At 55.7% G+C, this 18,497-nt stretch overlaps 1 protein-coding gene across 4 annotated transcripts in view; it reads left to right on the forward strand.

The window, feature by feature from the left end:
* The window catches only part of RPTOR (regulatory associated protein of MTOR complex 1), a 334,022-nt gene that overhangs the window by 140,051 nt on the left and 175,474 nt on the right, over positions 1-18,497 (forward strand). For all 4 annotated transcript variants that reach the window (XM_027052276.2, XM_053212252.1, XM_027052278.2 and 1 more), the window contains one exon: positions 7,290-7,436. In XM_027052276.2, coding sequence (XP_026908077.1) covers positions 7,290-7,436 — 147 coding nt within the window. The remainder of the gene's footprint in view (positions 1-7,289; positions 7,437-18,497) is intronic.

The raw sequence follows: 18,497 nt of genomic DNA on the forward strand, positions 1-18,497 counted from the left end.
TGGGGCTTTGGATAACCGTCTGTCAGTAATTGATAGGTTAAAACTAAGATTGATGATTAATAGTTTTCTCACAAAGAAAACTCCAGACATAATGTATTTTTTCTGGTGGAGAAGAAATCAGTTACTGATAGAAAAGACTGGAACAGTACTGTCAGTCGCTGTGAATCAGTGAATATAATGCCTGTGCCCAACGGCTGCAGGGTGCACATGTCAGGTGCAGGGGGGTGTCCTCCAAGAATGTCATGTCTCCATGAGGTCTGAAGGACTGAAATCATACAGAATCTATTCTGTGACTACAGAAGCTGGCCTCGTAGCATATCTGGAAAATCCTCAAACATTTGGAAACTGAATAACTCGTGTCAAAAAAAGATATGACAAAGGAAAGAAGAGTCCAAATGGAAGAATAACGAAAATAAGACTTGCCAGAATTTGTGGGATGCGGTTAACACAGTGCACGCATGGGGACGTATGCCCTTAAATCTTTTTGCAGAAAGGCAGAAAGGTGTAAAGTTAAAATCTCAGTCTCTCCTTTAAGAGACTAGAAAATGATGAACACACTAAACTCACAGCAAGTAGAAGGAAGGAAATAACGGCACAAATCAGTAAAATAGAGAACGAGCAGTGGAGAGAGCTAACGTAGCTCACTTTTTTTTTTTTTAAAACTGACACATCTCCAGCAAACAGATCAAGAGAACAGAGAGGACACAATCCACATTTAGAAATGAAAGAGCAGACGTCCCCACATATCCTACAGATGTCAAATACACGAGGACATATTAACATTTTATACCGTTAAACTTAACAAATTGGATGGGACATGCCTTACAAAATGCGACTTGTCAGAAGTGACCCAGGGGCACCCGGGTGGCCAGTCGGTTACTCTTGATTTCAGCTCGGGCGGTGGTGTCGCAGTTGTGAGATGGAACCCCGCGTCAGCTCTGCCCCCACATCTCCGTCTCTCTGTCTCTGCGCCTCCCCCACTCGTGCACGTGCACAGGTTTGTATGTGCTCTCTGTCTCAAAAAAACCCAAAAATCCCAGAATGGACTAGAAAGCCTGAATAGCCCTGTATCGATCAAAGAAATTGAATTTGTAGTTGAAATTCTACTTACAGATTGACTCCCGGATGAATAGATATTTTTCTTTTTTTTTTTTTTTTAACGTTTATTTATTTTTGAGACAGAGAGAGACATAGCATGAACAGGGGAGGAGCAGAGAGAGAGGGAGACACAGAATCGGAAACAGGCTCCAGGCTCTGAGCCATCAGCCCAGAGCCCGACGCGGGGCTTGAACTCACGGACCGCGAGATCGTGACCTGAGCTGAAGTCGGACGCTTAACCGACGGAGCCACCCAGGTGCCCCTGGATATTTTTCTTTCAATATCGTCTTACTAGCAAAATGTTTCCTGATTCGTGAAGCGTGAGGTGTATGGGTGGCGCCAGAACTGAGGAGCGGGTGCCCTGTGTCTGTACCGCGTGCCCGCGCTGCCTACGCCGGGGACCCTGAGGTGCGGGTCGCGGACCCACAGCAGCAGCAGCAGCCGGGCCTTGGAACTTAGGAGAAATGCCGGCGATCGGCCCCACACGCTCCATAAATCTGGTTTTCGAATGGTACAGGGCAGCAGAGAAATCAGTTAAGATTTTATATCTCTTAACACCAAGGGAATCATGTATTTTTTTTTTAAACCTTCAAGCTCTTATAAAGAAATAGTCCGAAGTCTTCCAGCACTTCTGAAGAAACAGAATTTTTACTGACGGTCTTCCTTCAACTATTGCAGACAAACAGAAAGCGCCAGAAATCCTCAGAAAAGACAAGTCAAGTTTACCATGAAATTAACAGCTTTGTTTTTTTCTTTCTCTTTTTTCTTTGCTGCTCTCAATATGGATAAAGTAACAAAACAAATGCTACAGGGGACCTGGCACAAATGTTGCTCTTTACAAATTACAAGTGTGTGTTTTTGATAATTATGCATTGAAAGGCCTTTGTGATCCATTTTTCAGCAGGATCAGTAACGAACTGTACGTAAGGCAGAATCAGAATGTCACTGTTTGATGGAGACAGGCAGGTTCAAAAACCAGTGACTTCTATTACTTAAATAATACTTATTTAGAATTACTCGGGGAGCGATCGGTTATTTAACTGTAATCAAGGAAAGGCAGAGGAAGTGGCAACAAAGCCACCGCGGCTTCGGCCTTAAGGATTCTGAGGGACGGGAAGTTTGCTCGTGGCTCAGGCCGCACCGCCGACCGCCGCACCTGGTGGTCAAGCCCTGTTCTTCGACCCCTGCCGCGCCCGGGCCGGCCCCTCCCGCTCCTGGGCGGCCTCTGGAAAGAAGTCCTGTCCTCGGAGGACAGCCGCACGCATTACCTCACAGGGTGGGGACGCGGGATGACCGTCCAGATGCAGCCGCAGCTCTGTCTCTGGGCTCATGGGGAAGTGCGGCCCCGGCAGCAATCCTGGAAGGCCCGCAGGAGGAGGCCACGTCAGTGTGGCTGGGACTTCTGACCCACACTTGGAGACTTTGGCAGAAGGTGCACCGAGCGTCTTCTCCGAAACGGGGACGGCTTCTCTGGAGGCGCGCTGCTGTCCCCGGAAACCCCGCGCCCTTCTCTCCCGGCCCTTGTTCTGCTGCTGCCTCTGCCACTGACTCGCCTGGGAAGACAGTCTGATGAAGCAAGGGGATTTTTTTTTTTTTAATGTTTAATATAACCTGACAGATAAAATGGATTGTAATGAATAAATTGTCCGAACCCTATTTGTGTTTCTTTGTTTGAACTGAAAACATGGCCTCGAATACGTTTTTTCAAGAGAAAGGAGAGAGGCTCTGGTGAGGAATTCTCACTACTTGTGGCTTTGATGGGGGGGTGGAGAGCCAAGCCCCTGCCTGAAAGCCTCGAGGTGCTCCGGGCGCCCTCTGTGCACGGTGGGGGGGAGCCTTGCACTTGTGCAGCCCGTCCAGGGTGGTTCCACCGAGACGACGTGGGAACGTGCCGTGGGACCAGAGAAACGGTTGTGCTCTGGATGCTGTTCTTCCACAGCTGTGTCTGCGATGGTGCAGGCCGCCCTTCGGGGGTTTGCAGGGCAGGAGCTCTGGCCTGAAGCTTGACCAGCCGCCCGGGGTCTTTCTGAGATGGGAATGAGATCTACATGCTCACGAACTAATAAGACTTGGTTCTCAAAGGCCGTTTTCCTCAATGCGATCGAACAGCGTTGATTTTCTTACTTCCCGGTGGGTCCACACTTCCACGTTTCTGCACACACAGCTAACGCGTAGGAGCCGGCCCCTCCTCAGAGGCAGCGTGGGTGCATGTGCCGCGTGCAAGCCTCCCTCGGCGGTGGGCGTCCCTGTGGTCTGTCTCCGATGAGAGTCCCTCCGTAAGTAACAGTTGTGAAGTGGAAACAGTTTGGAGAGTCCGAGGTTTCTCGCCACGCTGCCCCCCTCGGGTGAGCATCAGAAGATGGGGAAGGTTCTGGCCCCCAGAGGGACTGGGTGGCCGAGGACCCACTGGAAGCCTGTCGTTGGTGGCCGGCGGTCACAGGGAGTGGAAGGAAAAATCATGATTTCCTAGTACGTTAGAGCTACAGTGTTTTAGCGAATTGCCATTAATTAACTTTGTATCTCAAACATTTTTCAAGAAACTTTTGATTTGGGAGAAATATAAAGTTTAGATTTTAGCTCAGAAGGCAAGGCCTGAGAACACGGTCTGCTGAAATGTATTCTACGTCACGCCTCTGTGCTGTGTTGGGGCCTTGTCGGCCTGTCCCCGGAAGGCACTTTCCTGACGGTCAGGCGGATGAAGTGGTGACGGCAGTGCGGTCAGGACCCTGCCAGCTGTATTTGGCCACTCCCCGCTGAGCCGAGGACGTTGTGGGCGGCAAATAAACGGCACACAGCGTGTTGCCAGCAGGTAAAAACGCGATGAATTCCCAGGGGCGTGGGGATGTCCCTGCCCAGTTAAAGGGTTCTCTTTGCCCTTCTCTCCCCACCCCAGCAGCGGGGGCTGCACGTCAGCAGGGGCAGGGTGGGTGCTGGGGAGTGGGCGCAGAGAGGGTCTCTCTTCCCCACCGTCCCCGGAGGCCCTTATGCCCTTTCCGCTCTGCCTGTCGGAGAGCTTGCGGAAGCCTTCTTCTGCAGGTGGCGCGTGATGCCTGCTGGTTATAAATATTACAAGGATGTGGGAGTGTATTATCGTAAACCCTGGAGATGACCCTTTTCCTTCCTCTTAACAGTTTGAGTGCGTCTTGTCTTCTCAGAAAACACAAGTAATTTCTGTTGTGAAAGATTCCAAGAGCACACAGGTACCAAAGGAGCAGGAGTAACACAGCTCTGTCCCTAAACGCACACCTGCACCGGCCCGGCCCGAGAAGACCACCCTTCGTGGTTCAGTGCTGTCCTGTCGGTGCCACTGATCTGGGCCGCCCGTCCCACGGACACGGACTTCTCGTGGGCGGGGCAGCACTCAGGTGCTAGCCGTTTGTGCGTCACACACACAGCCCTTTCCTTTTCTTCCCACAAGATGGGACTGTCATCTGTGCGATGTTCTAAGACTTGCACCTTCGAAATCATGGCAAGCCTGGGGTGTCTCTCCACGTCAGCACCCACCAGCCAGCTCAGTCTCCAAGCGCCGCGTGGCTTGAAGTGCCGCGTGCCACAATGTGGATGTATGTGGGTCACTCCTGCGCTTACCTGGTGAGGAGGAGGAGGAGACAGAGCTTAGGCCAGCCGCCTCCTCCCTGCTGGCATTTAGATAGCTGGCAGGTTTTTACCAGCAAGAGTCCCGTACGTCCTCGCACGTACATTTCTCCGTGCGGATGCAACTTTTCCTGTGGGATGGACACGTGCGAGTCAAAGGCTTGTACGTTTGAAACCTGCACGTGCTAGCGAACGGCTTTCTGAAAAAGCTTCCTTATTTACACGCCTGCCAACAATAAACCGATGCCCTGTGGCACACCTGCTGATCTGTTCATCTTTTACATTTCTTTCCGCTCTGCTGGATGAAGACAAACGCAGAGGCAGATAGATGGTTCTCGTTGTAATCTGTGTTTCCACGATCCATCCAGAGCGTGAAGCTCTCTCCCCAGTCCTCCATCATACCCGCCGCTTCTGCGGGTTGCACGTTTGTATCCTTTGCCTGTTTGCGTGTTCCTTGTTTCATCTTCACTGGTCCGAGCAGAAGCTCACACACACGCGCCCTCCAAACATCCTGTCACATGCGCGGTGCCCACTGTGTTCTCGAGTTGCTTGTCATTGGTGTGTGGCTTATCAGATTTATGTAATTTTTATCTTATTGTATTTCTCTTTAAGTCTTCTAAGTTTTGTGAATTAAGAGGCCTTTCTTGCACCAAAATAAATAAAAACCTTTTATTCTGTTTTTATGTTTAGTTTTAAAATCTATCTAGGGGTGCCTGGGTGGCTCAGTCAGTTGGGTGTCTGACTTCGGCTCTGGTCATGACCTCGTGGCTCGTGAGTTCGAGCCCCATGTTGGGCTCAGAGCCTGGAGCCTGCTTCGGATTCTGTGTCTCCCTCTCTCTCTGCCTCTCCTCCCACTCACGCTCTCTCTCTCTCAAAAATAAATAAACACTAGAAAAAAAGAAAAATATATCTAGATTTCTTTTGTACATAGAATCTCAGCAATATTGAATGGCTAGTTAGGTTTTACAGTATCGCGTACTGAATCGTTCATTCTTCACGGAGTTAAAATGCCACCTTCGTTATAATTATATATGCGGGTCTATTTCTGGACTTTCTCTGTTGATTTGTTTTTCTCATCCTCCCTAATACCATCCTGTAATTACCATAGATTTATAGCATATTTAATATCTGCCAGTGCGAGTCCCTACTCATCATTCTTCCTTTAAAAATGGTGGGTTTTTTTTTTTTTTTTTTTTTTTTTTTGCGCTATTCTTGTGCATTTCTCTTCTGCACTAACTTTAGAACCAGCTTGTCAAATTCCATCAAGGAACACTCCCGCTGGTGTTTTGGTCGGGCATGCACTCACTGCATGGATTCATTAGGGAAGCACTGACATCGTAGCATCCTCCGGTGAGAGTATTTAGAGACAGCGTTTCCCGCGTTCTCTCACGTAGTGCAGTGACAACCGGCAGGCCAGCAGAGGAGGGCAGGGTGGCGAGGCGACGTGGCACAGGATGTGTGTGCCCCTCCCGGGGTACAGGTGTCTGCTCCCTCGCGCACACGCACCCGTGTCCCCGGACGTGGCCTCATCCTGCGATCGACGGATCTGGTGCTGCGCTGTGCGTCGAGAGAGCCTCCGCCGGCCACCCTCGTGACAGACTTCCCTCGGGCCTCTTTGGTTTTCTGTCCTCCGTCCTGTTTTCCTGTTGCGTTTAAACAATCCTCCTGGCGCTGCCAGTGGCCACGTTTGTGGCTCCACTGTAGGAAACACGGCCGCCTTCGCTGTCAGCGTGCAGAGTTGATTCCTGCCGGCGTCACCACTCACCTGTCCGTGCCGAGGAAGGGCGAATAAGCGAAGGTGTTCCGTGCAGAAGAATTGCTTGAACGGGTTGCCTTTGAGTGAGACTTGTGACCGTCTCTCTAAAGATGAGGAACGTCCTTGTCTGCGTTTACCAGTAATCACTGGAGTGTTTTCGAGTACCGAGCGGTACAGGCTGTCCAGAAAAATATTGCTCTTAGCGGATTCATGTTAATGAATTACTGTTGTGTGATTTTGCAAAATCAGAGGGCCGAATCCACTCGTATCCCCTCAGTGTGATTTTTTAAATCATCTGGAGGCTTAAGCGCTTACGGGTGTCTCTGACGTAGAAGGTGCCGTGGGGAAAACGCGCACATCGGAGGGGCCTCGGCCGCTCCCCAGAGCTCGTCCCCCTGACAGGCGGGGCGCGCAGCAGTTCCATAAGCGCACCCGGAAGCCACAGAGGCAACTGGTGTGCGCGCACATCCTTTGAGTTTGCAAGAGGAGGCTGCGGTTTGGGTCCCAGGGGTGGGAGCAGAAGGTAAACGCTGGAGCCGGTGTGGTAGGACACGTGCAGGGGTGTCCCGCTGCGGGGAGGGGCTCGCGTTCCCAGGACACGGCCAGCCGCTGGCACCTGCAGGGGAGCTCCGGGGCAGGGCCCTAGACCGTGACGGCCGCCCCGCACTCGCGCCCCCGGGCAGGTGGCGGGCGGCTGTCACTTGCAGCGTGTAGAAGCAGCAGCTCGAGACCGCCCCGACCACCAGGCCCCACGTGTCCTCCCTTCCTCGTGGCGTGGGTGTGGGTTGGCGGTCCAGTCCAGGAGGCCTAACTCCCACGCGCCCCGTGTCTTGTTTTCCAGAACTACACGCAGTACATCCCTCTGTCTATCTATGACCTGCAGACGTGGATGGGCAGCCCGTCAATATTCGTCTACGACTGCTCCAACGCCGGCTTGATCGTCAAGTCCTTCAAACAGTTCGCCCTGCAGAGGGAGCAGGAGCTGGAGGTGAGGCCCTCGCGCCCCCGACGGGTGTCCGCTGCAGGCCGGGGCGCCTGTGGGGGTGGGGGCCGGACTCTCCGCAGGGCTCCCCTCGTTCTCCCACTGGGAGGGCTGTCCCAGCACTCCGGGCAACGTGGGACATTCGATGGCGGAGCTCGGGAGGTACTCGGCACAAACTTACAGGCGTATTTTTAACATCTCGTTTTACTTGGTGTCATTTAAAAATTTTTTTTTAATGTTTATTTTATTTTTGAGAGAGAGACAGAGACAGAGCGAGCAGGGGAGGGGCAGAGAGAGAGGGAGACACAGAGTCCAAAGCAGGCTCCAGGCCCCGAGCTGTCAGCACAGAGCCGGATGCAGGGCTCGAACTCACGAATCGTGAGGTCATGAGCTGAGCCGAAGTCGGACGGACGCTCAACCGACTGAGCCACCCAGGCGCCCTGCTTAGTGTCATTTCGAATGTGACCATTAGTTAAGTGCTGACATTACTAGAGCTGGTTTGTGCTCCAGTGGCCTCTGCCTCTGGGATAAATGTTAAAATAAAGCAGATTTTAGGAGAAACGGCCCCATATCTGGGCATAGCCATCAGTTCTACATCTTTGTTATTGTCCCTGTTGTGTGTGTGTGTGTGTGTGCATGTTTGTGCATGCACAGTTGTTGCATGTGTGCACACGTTTGTGCACGTATGTGCATGTTTATGCATGCTTATTCGTGGTTGTGTTTGTGTGGGGTTGTTTGCGTGTGTGCATGGCTGTGTGTGTGCACATGTGTGCATATTTGTGTGTGTGCACAGTGTGCATGGTGTGTTTGTGCGCGCGCGTGTGTGTGTGTGTGTGTGTGTGTGCACACGCGCAGAGGAGCTGGGAGAGCCAGTACAGCGCTCTGCTCACGAGCAGACATTTCACTTGGTTGTTTTAGTTAATATTTGATGTTGGAACCAAACAGCGAATTCTGAAGGGAAATTGTGGAGGCATTTTCAATTAAGAGACCTTCATCCCGTGGCCTGCATGCGAGTGTAGGAATAGAATATTCTGCAGCCTCGAGGGGGTCATGAATTCTGATTGGTTGTGGTGCAGGAAATTCTCAGTTCCGGAGCAAAAATGGTCCTGAGTACATGTTTCCTCCAGCCTTTTTGGGTCGATTCAATTTTAATGTATTGTTGTGCTTTTCGTGCTTCATCAGAGGATGTGGCAGAAATAATCAGCAGTAACATCTGAAATTCTGCGTGGTAGGATTTAAAATGAACATGTCACACACTTGAATATTTTACATTTATAAATCGAGTCCCTGTGCAGGGCATCGCATAAGAGAGACTGGTAAATGCAGTGTCCTTTGACCTCGAAGGTAGAGTCCCGCCTCTCAAGTCCTGAACTTGCATTCTGCGATAAGAGCGGGGGAGACCGCGTCTCGTGTTGTCTGATCGTTACCTTGTGTTTAGGCCTTTCACCCACGTCTACCCAAGGGATGGCTTCTCCCGTGAGCGCTAAAGTCTCGTCAGGTAATGAATATGGCAATAAAAGGTTTTCTTTCTACATTTAACATATGTAAGTAAAAATGCCAGAGAATGCTGCCCGATTTTTATCCCAACTCACAAGCTTCAGGGTGGTTAAGGAGGGACGGACCGCCGGCCTCAGCCCATCGCGGCGTGGCGGGCGCAGCCTGGGCGTGGACCTCGCCTCACCGTGCGGGTCCCCTCTGCCAGTTCTGTCGTGTTCTCTGCGTGTCGCCACGGCTCACGCAGCCTCAGAAACCGTTCATCTGGTTGAGCGCGACAAAAAAGATTTCCACACATCTTTTTTGGGGGAAAAAGTGTTTAATTGACTCACTCCTCCCGGGGGAGAGCAAACGAGAGATACACTGTCTGAAGTGCTGGATCCGTGGCAGCACCAAGTCGCGCCGCGTGTCTTGCGATCAGCTCTCTTATGTGTATTCTCTCCTCTAACGACTGCGTGCTGAGCCTCGTGTGTTGCCGCCACACCTACTACGGCTGGCCGCTGTCCAGCTGGCCTCTCACGTAAACAGCAGAAAGTAAAATGATAAAATTGGCTCCCACCTCATATCTTAATGTTTGTTTTAGCCGTTTCATCGGATGCTGGACAAACAGAAGTCCTCTGTAGCCGCTTCACTTTATTCTTCTGAGAAATTCTTACCTTCTCTTCCGTGGGTCAAGTGCCATCAACTTACAGTAAGCACGCGGCAGGTGTTTTAGTGGGTAGATGGTGATGTGTGAGCTAAGAGACGTTGCAGGTAAAGTGGTTTGTGCCAGTGTTGAAAAGGCAGGGGGTCAGACGATCGCACAGAAGGCAGGGAGATGGCAGCTCGGGCCGGGGCGCCTCGGCGGTGCACGCAGTGGTGCCGGGGGGAGGGCACGCGTGGGGGGGGAGGGCGGTCGTCGGCTCTCACGCTGGCCGTGGCCCCATCTCGTGGCAGGACCGGGAGACCCCCCCGAGGAGTGCGGCAGGTGCAGGGGGCGGCACCTCCCGAGAGAGCACAGCACCAGCACGGCTCAGAGCTGGAGGCTGGTCGTAGCCGGGAGGATGCACCCTCCGTCACTCAGGCATCTTCTGCACGTGTCATTGGGTCACGTTGCTTTGTGACTTGAAAGTCAGAGAAAGTCTTCAAACCCCTCTCCTTTTAATGTCTCTTCACGAGAAGTATTTTTAGGATTGCCAGATTAGCATATGGCAGGACTTGAAAGACCAGACAGTCCAGAGGCCAGTGGTGGGGGAACCGAGCCTGGCGCCACACCTCCCGGCCAGGACCTTGCGCCCGTGGCCTTCTGGTTCCTCCAGCGAGCATCTCTGTCGATGCAGACGGTATGCTTGTGCTGGCACTGCTTGATTCACAGATTTGAGGTTATCTGTGGGCTTTCTGCTATCATACAAACCAAAACAGAGCTGCCGTCATTTCTATTTAAAGAAGTGGAGAAATTATGTTGAGTTTTGGTGGCAAAGACGCGTGGTAGCTCTAAGCCCCGTTTGCTGCGTGCATGAGTGAGTTCTAAAGAACGCCAGCAGGAGGTGGACCACCAACCACCACCACCACCCCCCGCCCCCGGCCGTCTCCCCACGGCCCTCGCGTTATGTCCCGGTTTGGGGTTTTCTGTGCTTCGTAGCCTTTGCAGATTGAAACAACAGCTGTATGTTTTTGCTTCTGGTTTCATCAGGAATCAATCACATCTATGGTTTCGTAGCTCTGCAACGTTGACTTTTACGGCAGCCCTCCGTTCCCTGCCTGTGGCAGAGCCCCGGGCTTTGTGTGTCGGCCGCTTCTAAAACGTGACCGACGTCAAGCCTTGACTCATTGATCGCATCCACGTAAACACCTCATTCGGTGGCTAAATCGGGTGCTGTGGTTTCCGTTTGTGTAACGGTTTTTGTTTGCTTCTTGGATCTTCCTGGAGACTTTCTCTTTTCTTCTTGACTTAGCTCTTTAGTGTTTCCCGGGTTCCCAGATTGGCCGGGATTGCGTCGTGTCTCGGAATGTGCCTTGCCCGGAGGGTCTTCCTCCCCGGCCCCCCCCACTCCTCGAAGGCGCCTCCCGTCCCGGAGCCGCCGTCCTGGGCCTCCCTTCATTGGGAGCGGCCACTGTTTTGCAGACCCCTCCGCTGCCTCTTCCTTGGTTTTCCTCCTTCCTTCCGGTAGGGCCGACTCTCAGGTCACGACCTGAGGAAGGATGCGCGGGGTGAGCTTTCCCAGCCCTTCGGTGTCCGCGTCTGGATGCTTCCGGCGGGAAGGCAAAAGCAGCTCACTGTTGGTTTGCAGACACGTAGCGCTTGGTCGTCGTTGGCAGGGCCTGGGAGGCCCGCAGCATCGTTACTCCCGTGCGGTCGGGGGCCCGGGCCGCTCTCACCCTCCGCTCTGGCACCCTCGGCCGGTGGTGTTTTCTCCTGACGGTTGCGGCGTGCGGTGCGTGAGGCGGGAAGAGGCCGGGCACCCCTGCCCAGCGGACCTCCCTTCTGTCTGTGGCTGGCGCTGGGTGCCCGGCCCCCACCGTAGTTGGGGGCGGTGGGTGGGAACGGAGTGGGGGACGAGCGTCTGCAGCGCTGTCGTGTGCGGGAGGCCTGTTCCCGCTCGGCCCGGAAGACGCCCGGGAGGCAGGTGAGTGCACGGGCGTCCGGTGGCGGGAGCCGCAGCGCCCCTTCTCCTGGGGACAGGTGGGGCTGAGCCGCGTGCCCGCCTCGGTCCCGACCGCCTGTCCTCCTCGGCGTTGGACCGCCGCTCGGGTGGTTCTAGGTGGCGGCCGTGGTGGGGGCTGCGAGCGTTCCCCCGGGAGCAGCGGCCACGCGCTGGGACGCTTCCCGCACCGCTCGGTGTGGCGCTCGGCGGCGCCCTGCGAGGCTCTTCCCGCGACGCCTCCGAGTAAACCCTGATTCTGCCCTCCGTTCTCCCCACCGTCTGTGCGACCCGTGCCGCCGGCTGCCACCAGCGGAGCCTGCCGCACGGACGCTCGTGTTCGTGGCGAGGAGCAGGCTTGCTCCTGCAGCGTCACCGACTCCACGGTGATGGAACCGCCCGACGATTTTCCGTTCGAAACCCCGCGTGGGAACATCATCCTCACGTAGCCATCGCTGCGGCTAAACCTCACGTCAGGCAGCTAAACTAAGTGATTCTGACGAAAAGCGACTAACGTCAGAATCTTCACGTCTCCTCAGGACACGTTAGTTATGTGTGCATCCGCACAACCGACGCCTCCTGTCCCGAGGTCTCACGGTTCCTTTGCTGCTGCCGGAGACAGACATTGTGTGGACGCCCGTGGCCTCCCCGGCCAAGTCTGTGGTCCGTGCCAGGGTCATATTCGTGGCGCTCGCGGGTGACCCCCAAAACCACAGGTTAGTTCCCAGCTTGCCTGGAGAGAGGCACGTGTCGTGACTGCCATTCGCTGCCTGGAATCTGCTCTCCAGGCACTGGCCACGGGCACGCCGGGTGCTTCGGGATACGGCCCCGCCACGTAGCTTCTGCGTGGCTCGGGCGCGTCCGGCTCCAAGGCTCCGGTCGCCCCCGTCGCCCCCAGTCCGGCTGCAGAGGAACCAGCAGGCGGTTACGTGATAACTGCGTCAACGTTGTCCTTTAGGCTTAAAATGATGCTGATTTGTGGGTTTGTAAACGGCATCCCCTTCTTTTCTCAGTTGCCTCCGTTTCCCCAGGTACTAACTTTTCTCTTGGGTTTACGTGGACTGTTGTGTTCGATGCTACAGGCTTGAGAGCACTCTGTGCCCTCTGCCAGGAAGAATGGAGAGAAACCCCCGTGTGTTCATGTTCGTGTTCGTGGGCGGAAATCGTCAGGGGACGCGGCGGGGGCTGGGCTGTCCGCAGGGCGAGGTCACCGTGCGGGGGCGTTACATTCCTGGGCTGCCGTGGGCCACACTCGCAGCTCTGCCCTGCTTCGCCCCAGACTCGCCGGTAACTCTGTCTAGCGAAGAAGGTGCCAGCGCTTTCTGTGGAGGGCCGGTGCGGCTGCTCAGCACACAGCTGAGCCCCGGGCTGTCCTGATGACAGGTGTTCCGGTGAGCCCGCATTTCCAGCCCACGCCACGCGAGGCTGTGGCCGGGGATCCCCCTTCCCCTCTGCGTCTCTGCACACAGTCTGGACGGTTTCATGCCCTTTTCCTCATGACAGCTGGCCAGGTTCACCCCTGTCCTCTGTGCCTTGTACTTCATGCACGGTAAGCAGTGAGAATTCACAGCAGCAAAGGTTTTCAAAACAAGGTGTTAAAGAAACGTGTATATACCCGGTATTCGCTCTCACACACAGAACAGAAGAGAATTTCACTTGTAACTTAAAAAGCAATTCTGCCATTTCAACGGTTTATAGGAGGGTGAGGAGGGGCTCATCTAAAAAGAAATCCAGCAGAAGCCCCTCTAATTGGGATTCTCACCTGGCTGGGGAGACGAGTGCCCTCCATTATGCAAGTAAAGGACCCAGTGGGGCAGGCCGGCCCTCTGGCTCTGGGGGGCTGCCCCGAAGGGGGGAAGGCTCGTGGGAAGGCAGCCTCAAGGGCATCGGACGGTCGCTGCCAGCAGGCCCGGGAAACGAGGGGCCGTGTAGGGTGGGGAGGGCTGTCTGGGGAGGCGCTGAGCAGAGCTGGGCTCCCCGTGCCGAGGCCGGTGGATACGGCTCCCGTTCACTCGTGCCACGTGTGCCGCTTGCAGAGTGTTTTGTATGCCATCCTGTCGACAGCCTGTGTGGCAGGAGGAGCTCCCCGGGGCTGGGACCCGTGCCCCGTCCCTCCTGTGGGGTGTGTGGGAAGCTGGACTTCTCACTCGGCAGCTTTTCTGTTCCTCACCCGTAATGTGAAGGTCTGGGGAAAAAGGGAAGTGATTTCTCCGCGCGAAGAGTTTCGGAGCCCTCACGGCTGAGGGTGTCGGGCCTCCCGCTGGGCGAGCGAGTGTGTCTGTGGTCACTCACCTTCCAGGGTGCAGCTCCAGTTCTGCTTCCCTCGTGGGCACTCCCCTGGCCCGGACGCTCCCCGGGCCTGGATGCTCCCCGGGTCTGGACGCTCCCCGGGTCTGGACGCTCCCCTGGCCCGGACGCTCCCCTGGCCTGGACGCTCCCCTGGCCCGGACGCTCCCCGGGTCTGGACGCTCCCCTGGCCCGGACGCTCCCCGGGTCTGGACGCTCCCCTGGCCTGGACGCTCCCCGGGTCTGGACGCTCCCCGGGCCTGGACGCTCCCCTGGCCGGACGCTCCCGGGTCTGGACGCTCCCCTGGCCGGACGCTCCCGGGTCTGGACGCTCCCCTGGCCTGGACGCTCCCCGGGTCTGGACGCTCCCCTGGCCTGGACGCTCCCCGGGTCTGGACGCTCCCCTGGCCTGGACGCTCCCCGGGTCTGGACGCTCCCCTGGCCTGGACGCTCCCCGGGTCTGGACGCTCCCCTGGCCCGGACGCTCCCGGCTGGCGCTCCCTGGCCGGACGCTCCCCGGGTCTGGACGCTCCCCTGGCCTGGACGCTCCCCGGGTCTGGACGCTCCCCTGGCCTGGACGCTCCCCTGGCCTGGACGCTCCCCGGGTCTGGACGCTCCCCTGGCCCGGACGCTCCCCGGGTCTGGACGCTCCCCTGGCCTGGACGCTCCCCGGGTCTGGACGCTCCCCTGGCCTGGACGCTCCCCTGGCCCGGACGCTCCCCGGGTCTGGACGCTCCCCTGGCCTGGACGCTCCCCGGGTCTGGACGCTCCCCTGGCCTGGACGCTCCCGGGTCGGCGCTGGCGACCTGGCTGGACGCTCCCTGGCCTGGACGCTCCCCGGGTCTGGACGCTCCCCTGGCCTGCCCGGACGCTCCCCGGGCTGCCTCCCCGGACGCTCCCCTGGCCTGGACGCTCCCGCTGGCCCTGGACGCTCCCCCGGGTCTGGACGCTCCCCCTGGCGTCCGTGGACGCTCCCCTGGCGTCCTGGACGCTCCCCTGGCCTGGACGCTCCCCGGTCCTGGACGCTCCCCTGGCCTGGACGCTCCCCTGGTCGGCGCTCCCGGCGGACGCTCCCGGCTCCCCTGGCCTGGACGCTCCCCGGCTGGACGCTCCCCTGGCCTGGACGCTCCCCTGGCCTGGACGCTCCCCGGGTCTGGACGCTCCCCTGGCCTGGACGCTCCCGGCCTGGACGTCCCTGGCGGACGCTCCCCGGGTCTGGACGCTCCCCTGGCCTGGACGCTCCCCGGGTCTGGACGCTCCCCTGGCCTGGACGCTCCCGGCTGGACGCTCCCCGGGTCTGGACGCTCCCCGGGTCTGGACGCTCCCCTGGCCTGGACGCTCCCTGGGTCTGGACGCTCCCCGGGTCTGGATGTTCCCCCAGCCTGGATGCTCCCCACGTCTGGATGCTCCCCCAACCTAGGTGGTCCCCAGGTCTGCACACTCCCCACCCCCTGGCCTGGATGCTCCCCAGGCCTGACTGCATGCAGCACTGTGTTACACGGATAATCTGACAATTAATTATATGTCATTTTGCAGTGTCTCTTCTGTTGGCGTTGTCGGCTGTAAGTTACATCTATTATGTAAACCTGTCAGGGTTGCTTCGTTTGAGGTAGATGTTCAGGAAATATTTACAGATGTGGCCTCATAAGTAAACATACATCTGAATCAACTCCCTTTAGTTATTTTCTTTTGATACGTTCATGATTCATCAGATATGCTTGGTCTTGGAATGGCGTGCATGAAACAAAAAAAAAACAAATGATAATCCAGATTCATGAATATAACATACTATTTGCAGCCATCATAAAACTGGGAGCTTCTCCGAAGGTAAATCTAGAGTTTAATCCTTTCAGCTCCCAGCCGGCACCCTGGGATGCGGTGCAGGACCCTGTTCCTGAGCTGCTCCCTCCCCCGGGATCTCCCCACCACCTACTGGGCTGGAGCCCGAGGAACCCAGGTAATGGCCAGGCATCTCTCGCAGAGGCCTCGGCGGCCCGGGGCAGTGGGCCTTCTCTGGCGGCCGCAAAAATGGCTGCATGAAACAGGCTGAGCACAGAGCCGTGCGGGAGGAGAAGGGCAGGTGGGAGGCTGCCGGCCCACCCGGGGGTTGGGGGCAGAGGCCAGGTCACCGTCCCTGTGCCTCTCCGGCTGTGTACGTAGCCCGATGTGTGCAGCACAGCACAGGGAAGACACAGGAGGCGTGCGACTGCAGAAGAGAAAATTAGACCGTCTCCTTTTGGAGACAAAACGATTGTCTGTGTTGCAGTGTCAGTCGTAAGGATCGAATTGCCGCTTACTGCGCCCCGCACCCAGCAGCAGCAAATACACAGCCTTTTCAAGCGTCCGGGGAGCATTCCTCAGGGTGTAGCATGTCCTGGGTCGTAAAACAGGCCTTGACAAACGTGAAGTAATTGAAATCAGACAGTACGTTGTTTGACCAGAGTAGAATCAACCAGAAGTCAGTGATAGAAACACAACAGAAACACGTCGGGGAAAAATTAACAACGGGTCAGAAGTTCCTACCTGTGTTAGTCCATCGGGACTCCGGAAGGGCTTGTGAACAACAGCAGTGCGTTCCTCATAGCTCTGGAGGCCGGAGTCCAAGACAAGGGGTCCAGCGTGGGCTGGCGGGGGCCCCTCGCTGTGTCCTCAGGCGGTGGAAGGGGCTTCCCTGACTCAGGCACGTGTCCCCCTCCCGAGGCCTCACCTGCTAGCGCCATCACTCTGGGTTAGGATTTCGGCAGCATTTTGGGGGAGCACACACATTCAGACCGCAGCACTACCTCAAGAAGCTATCAAAGGAGAACCAAATAAACCCAAGGTAACCAGGAGAAAGAAAATAAACGGCCGTAGGAGCAGAAATGATGGAAAGTGAAAACAGCGAAAATCCATGAAGCAAAAGGCTGCTTCTCAGGAATCATCAGTAACCTACAGCCAGGCCGACGAACAGGGAAGGAGAGCGGAGTCGGGACCCTGCCACCATTAAAAGAATAATAAGGGAATACGTGGACAACGCTACACTCATAAGTTTGACGACTTCAAGCCGTGGGCCGTTTCCTCTAAATCCACACGCCCGACCAAGATGAAGTAGATAATGTGAATAGTCCAATAACCACTGAAGACGTTGACCTTGTAGTTTAAAAGTTCCTGAGAAGGAAGTCTCCGGGTCCAGGTAGTTTCACTGGAGAGTTCTGCCAAACGTTTATAAAGAAGCATTCACACCAGTTGTCTACAGAGCTCATCCAGAAGGTGGAAAGGGGAGGGCATTTTATTTCCCTGATGTCGAAAGGGACACTCAGTACAAATGGAAAAAAAACAAAAACAAAACACTTAAACCCTATCTCTCACACCCTTAGATGCAGAAAGCCTCCAGCAAATAATAGCAGATTGGTTCTAGCAATCTATAAAAAGCTACACTCGACGACTGGGGGAGTGGGGGGATTCATTCCAGCTGTGCAAGCCTGGCTTAATAGTTAAAAAAAAAATCAATTAATGGGATCCGGCGCACCGGCAGACCGGAGAAGAAAAGCCGTATGGTCAGATCAATTGATGCAAAAAAAAAAAAAAAAAAAAAAAGTACTTGACAGAATCCAGCACGCTTTTATGTTAAAAAAGGAAAACCTCTTAGCAAACCAGGATTGGAGGGGAACGTCTTCAGCTGGCTAAAGAGCGTCTGTGATGAGCCGGCCGCTGTCATCATACTTCTGGCAGGAGACTGTTTCCCCACCAGGAGGAGAAGCTGGGCTGGGGGGGGTGTCCGCTCCCTCTGTCCTCACTTCACCAGAAGGCAGAACAGGGACGCCGACACCCGCCAGGGAGACGAGGTCCAAACCACAGCGAGGCGTGCTTCACATCTACCACGCCGGCTAGAACAAAGGTGGGTAATTCTAAGTGCTGGCAAGGAGGTGGCGGACTGGGAGCCCGCACGCTGCTGGCGGGAACGTGCGGTGACACAGCCACTTTGGACGACAGCCTGGCGGCTCCTCGGATGTTAAACTTAGAGCCGCTGTGTGACCCAGTGATTCCCCTGCAGGCTCGTACCCAAGAGAACTGAAAACATATGTTCACACAGGCAGTGTTCATAAAGCCAAAAACCAGAAGTTCTCTTCTTGAAGTGGAAGGGTGCGGAATTTCTCAGTATCTCCTTTTCTTTGGTTCCTGACTCTCTGCGAGTAGAATTTGGTTTTTCGTTCTGATGGAGCATCCTTACTGAGGCATAGAATGGCTCCGGAGCACCTTCAAAACTGTTCGGTGGCTAACAGCTAAATGGCCTCAAGCTCTGGTGGTTCGTTCGGGCGAGCTCTCGGGGCAGCTGTGAGAAGCCTGCTGTAAAGGGGCTCTTCCTCTGCCCTTTGAAGGGCAGCCCCGAGGGCTCCTCCGTGGCCTTCCTCCGGTGAAAGTGACTCCTGTTCTGGGGAACAGGTAGCCCGCAGCCACCTGTTATGAAGTTGGTTGTGAAGTTATTACTTACCGCCTGCTACGCGTAAACTCCCGTAAGTCACTTCTAGAAAGTGACGGCCGCTACTTTTCCCTGCCGTCTTCGGTGCAGTGTCTGTCCTGTGATAGAGGCCCCGTTCCTGTCTGCAGGGAGCTGGGCCAGCAGCACACGGAGTCCTCTAGAGATCTGTCTCTCTCTGAACCCTGCGCGTCCCTAGGAAGTGGGCGT

The sequence above is a fragment of the Acinonyx jubatus genome, chromosome E1 (genome assembly GCF_027475565.1).
Source record: "Acinonyx jubatus isolate Ajub_Pintada_27869175 chromosome E1, VMU_Ajub_asm_v1.0, whole genome shotgun sequence".
Classification (NCBI taxonomy): domain Eukaryota; kingdom Metazoa; phylum Chordata; class Mammalia; order Carnivora; family Felidae; genus Acinonyx; species Acinonyx jubatus.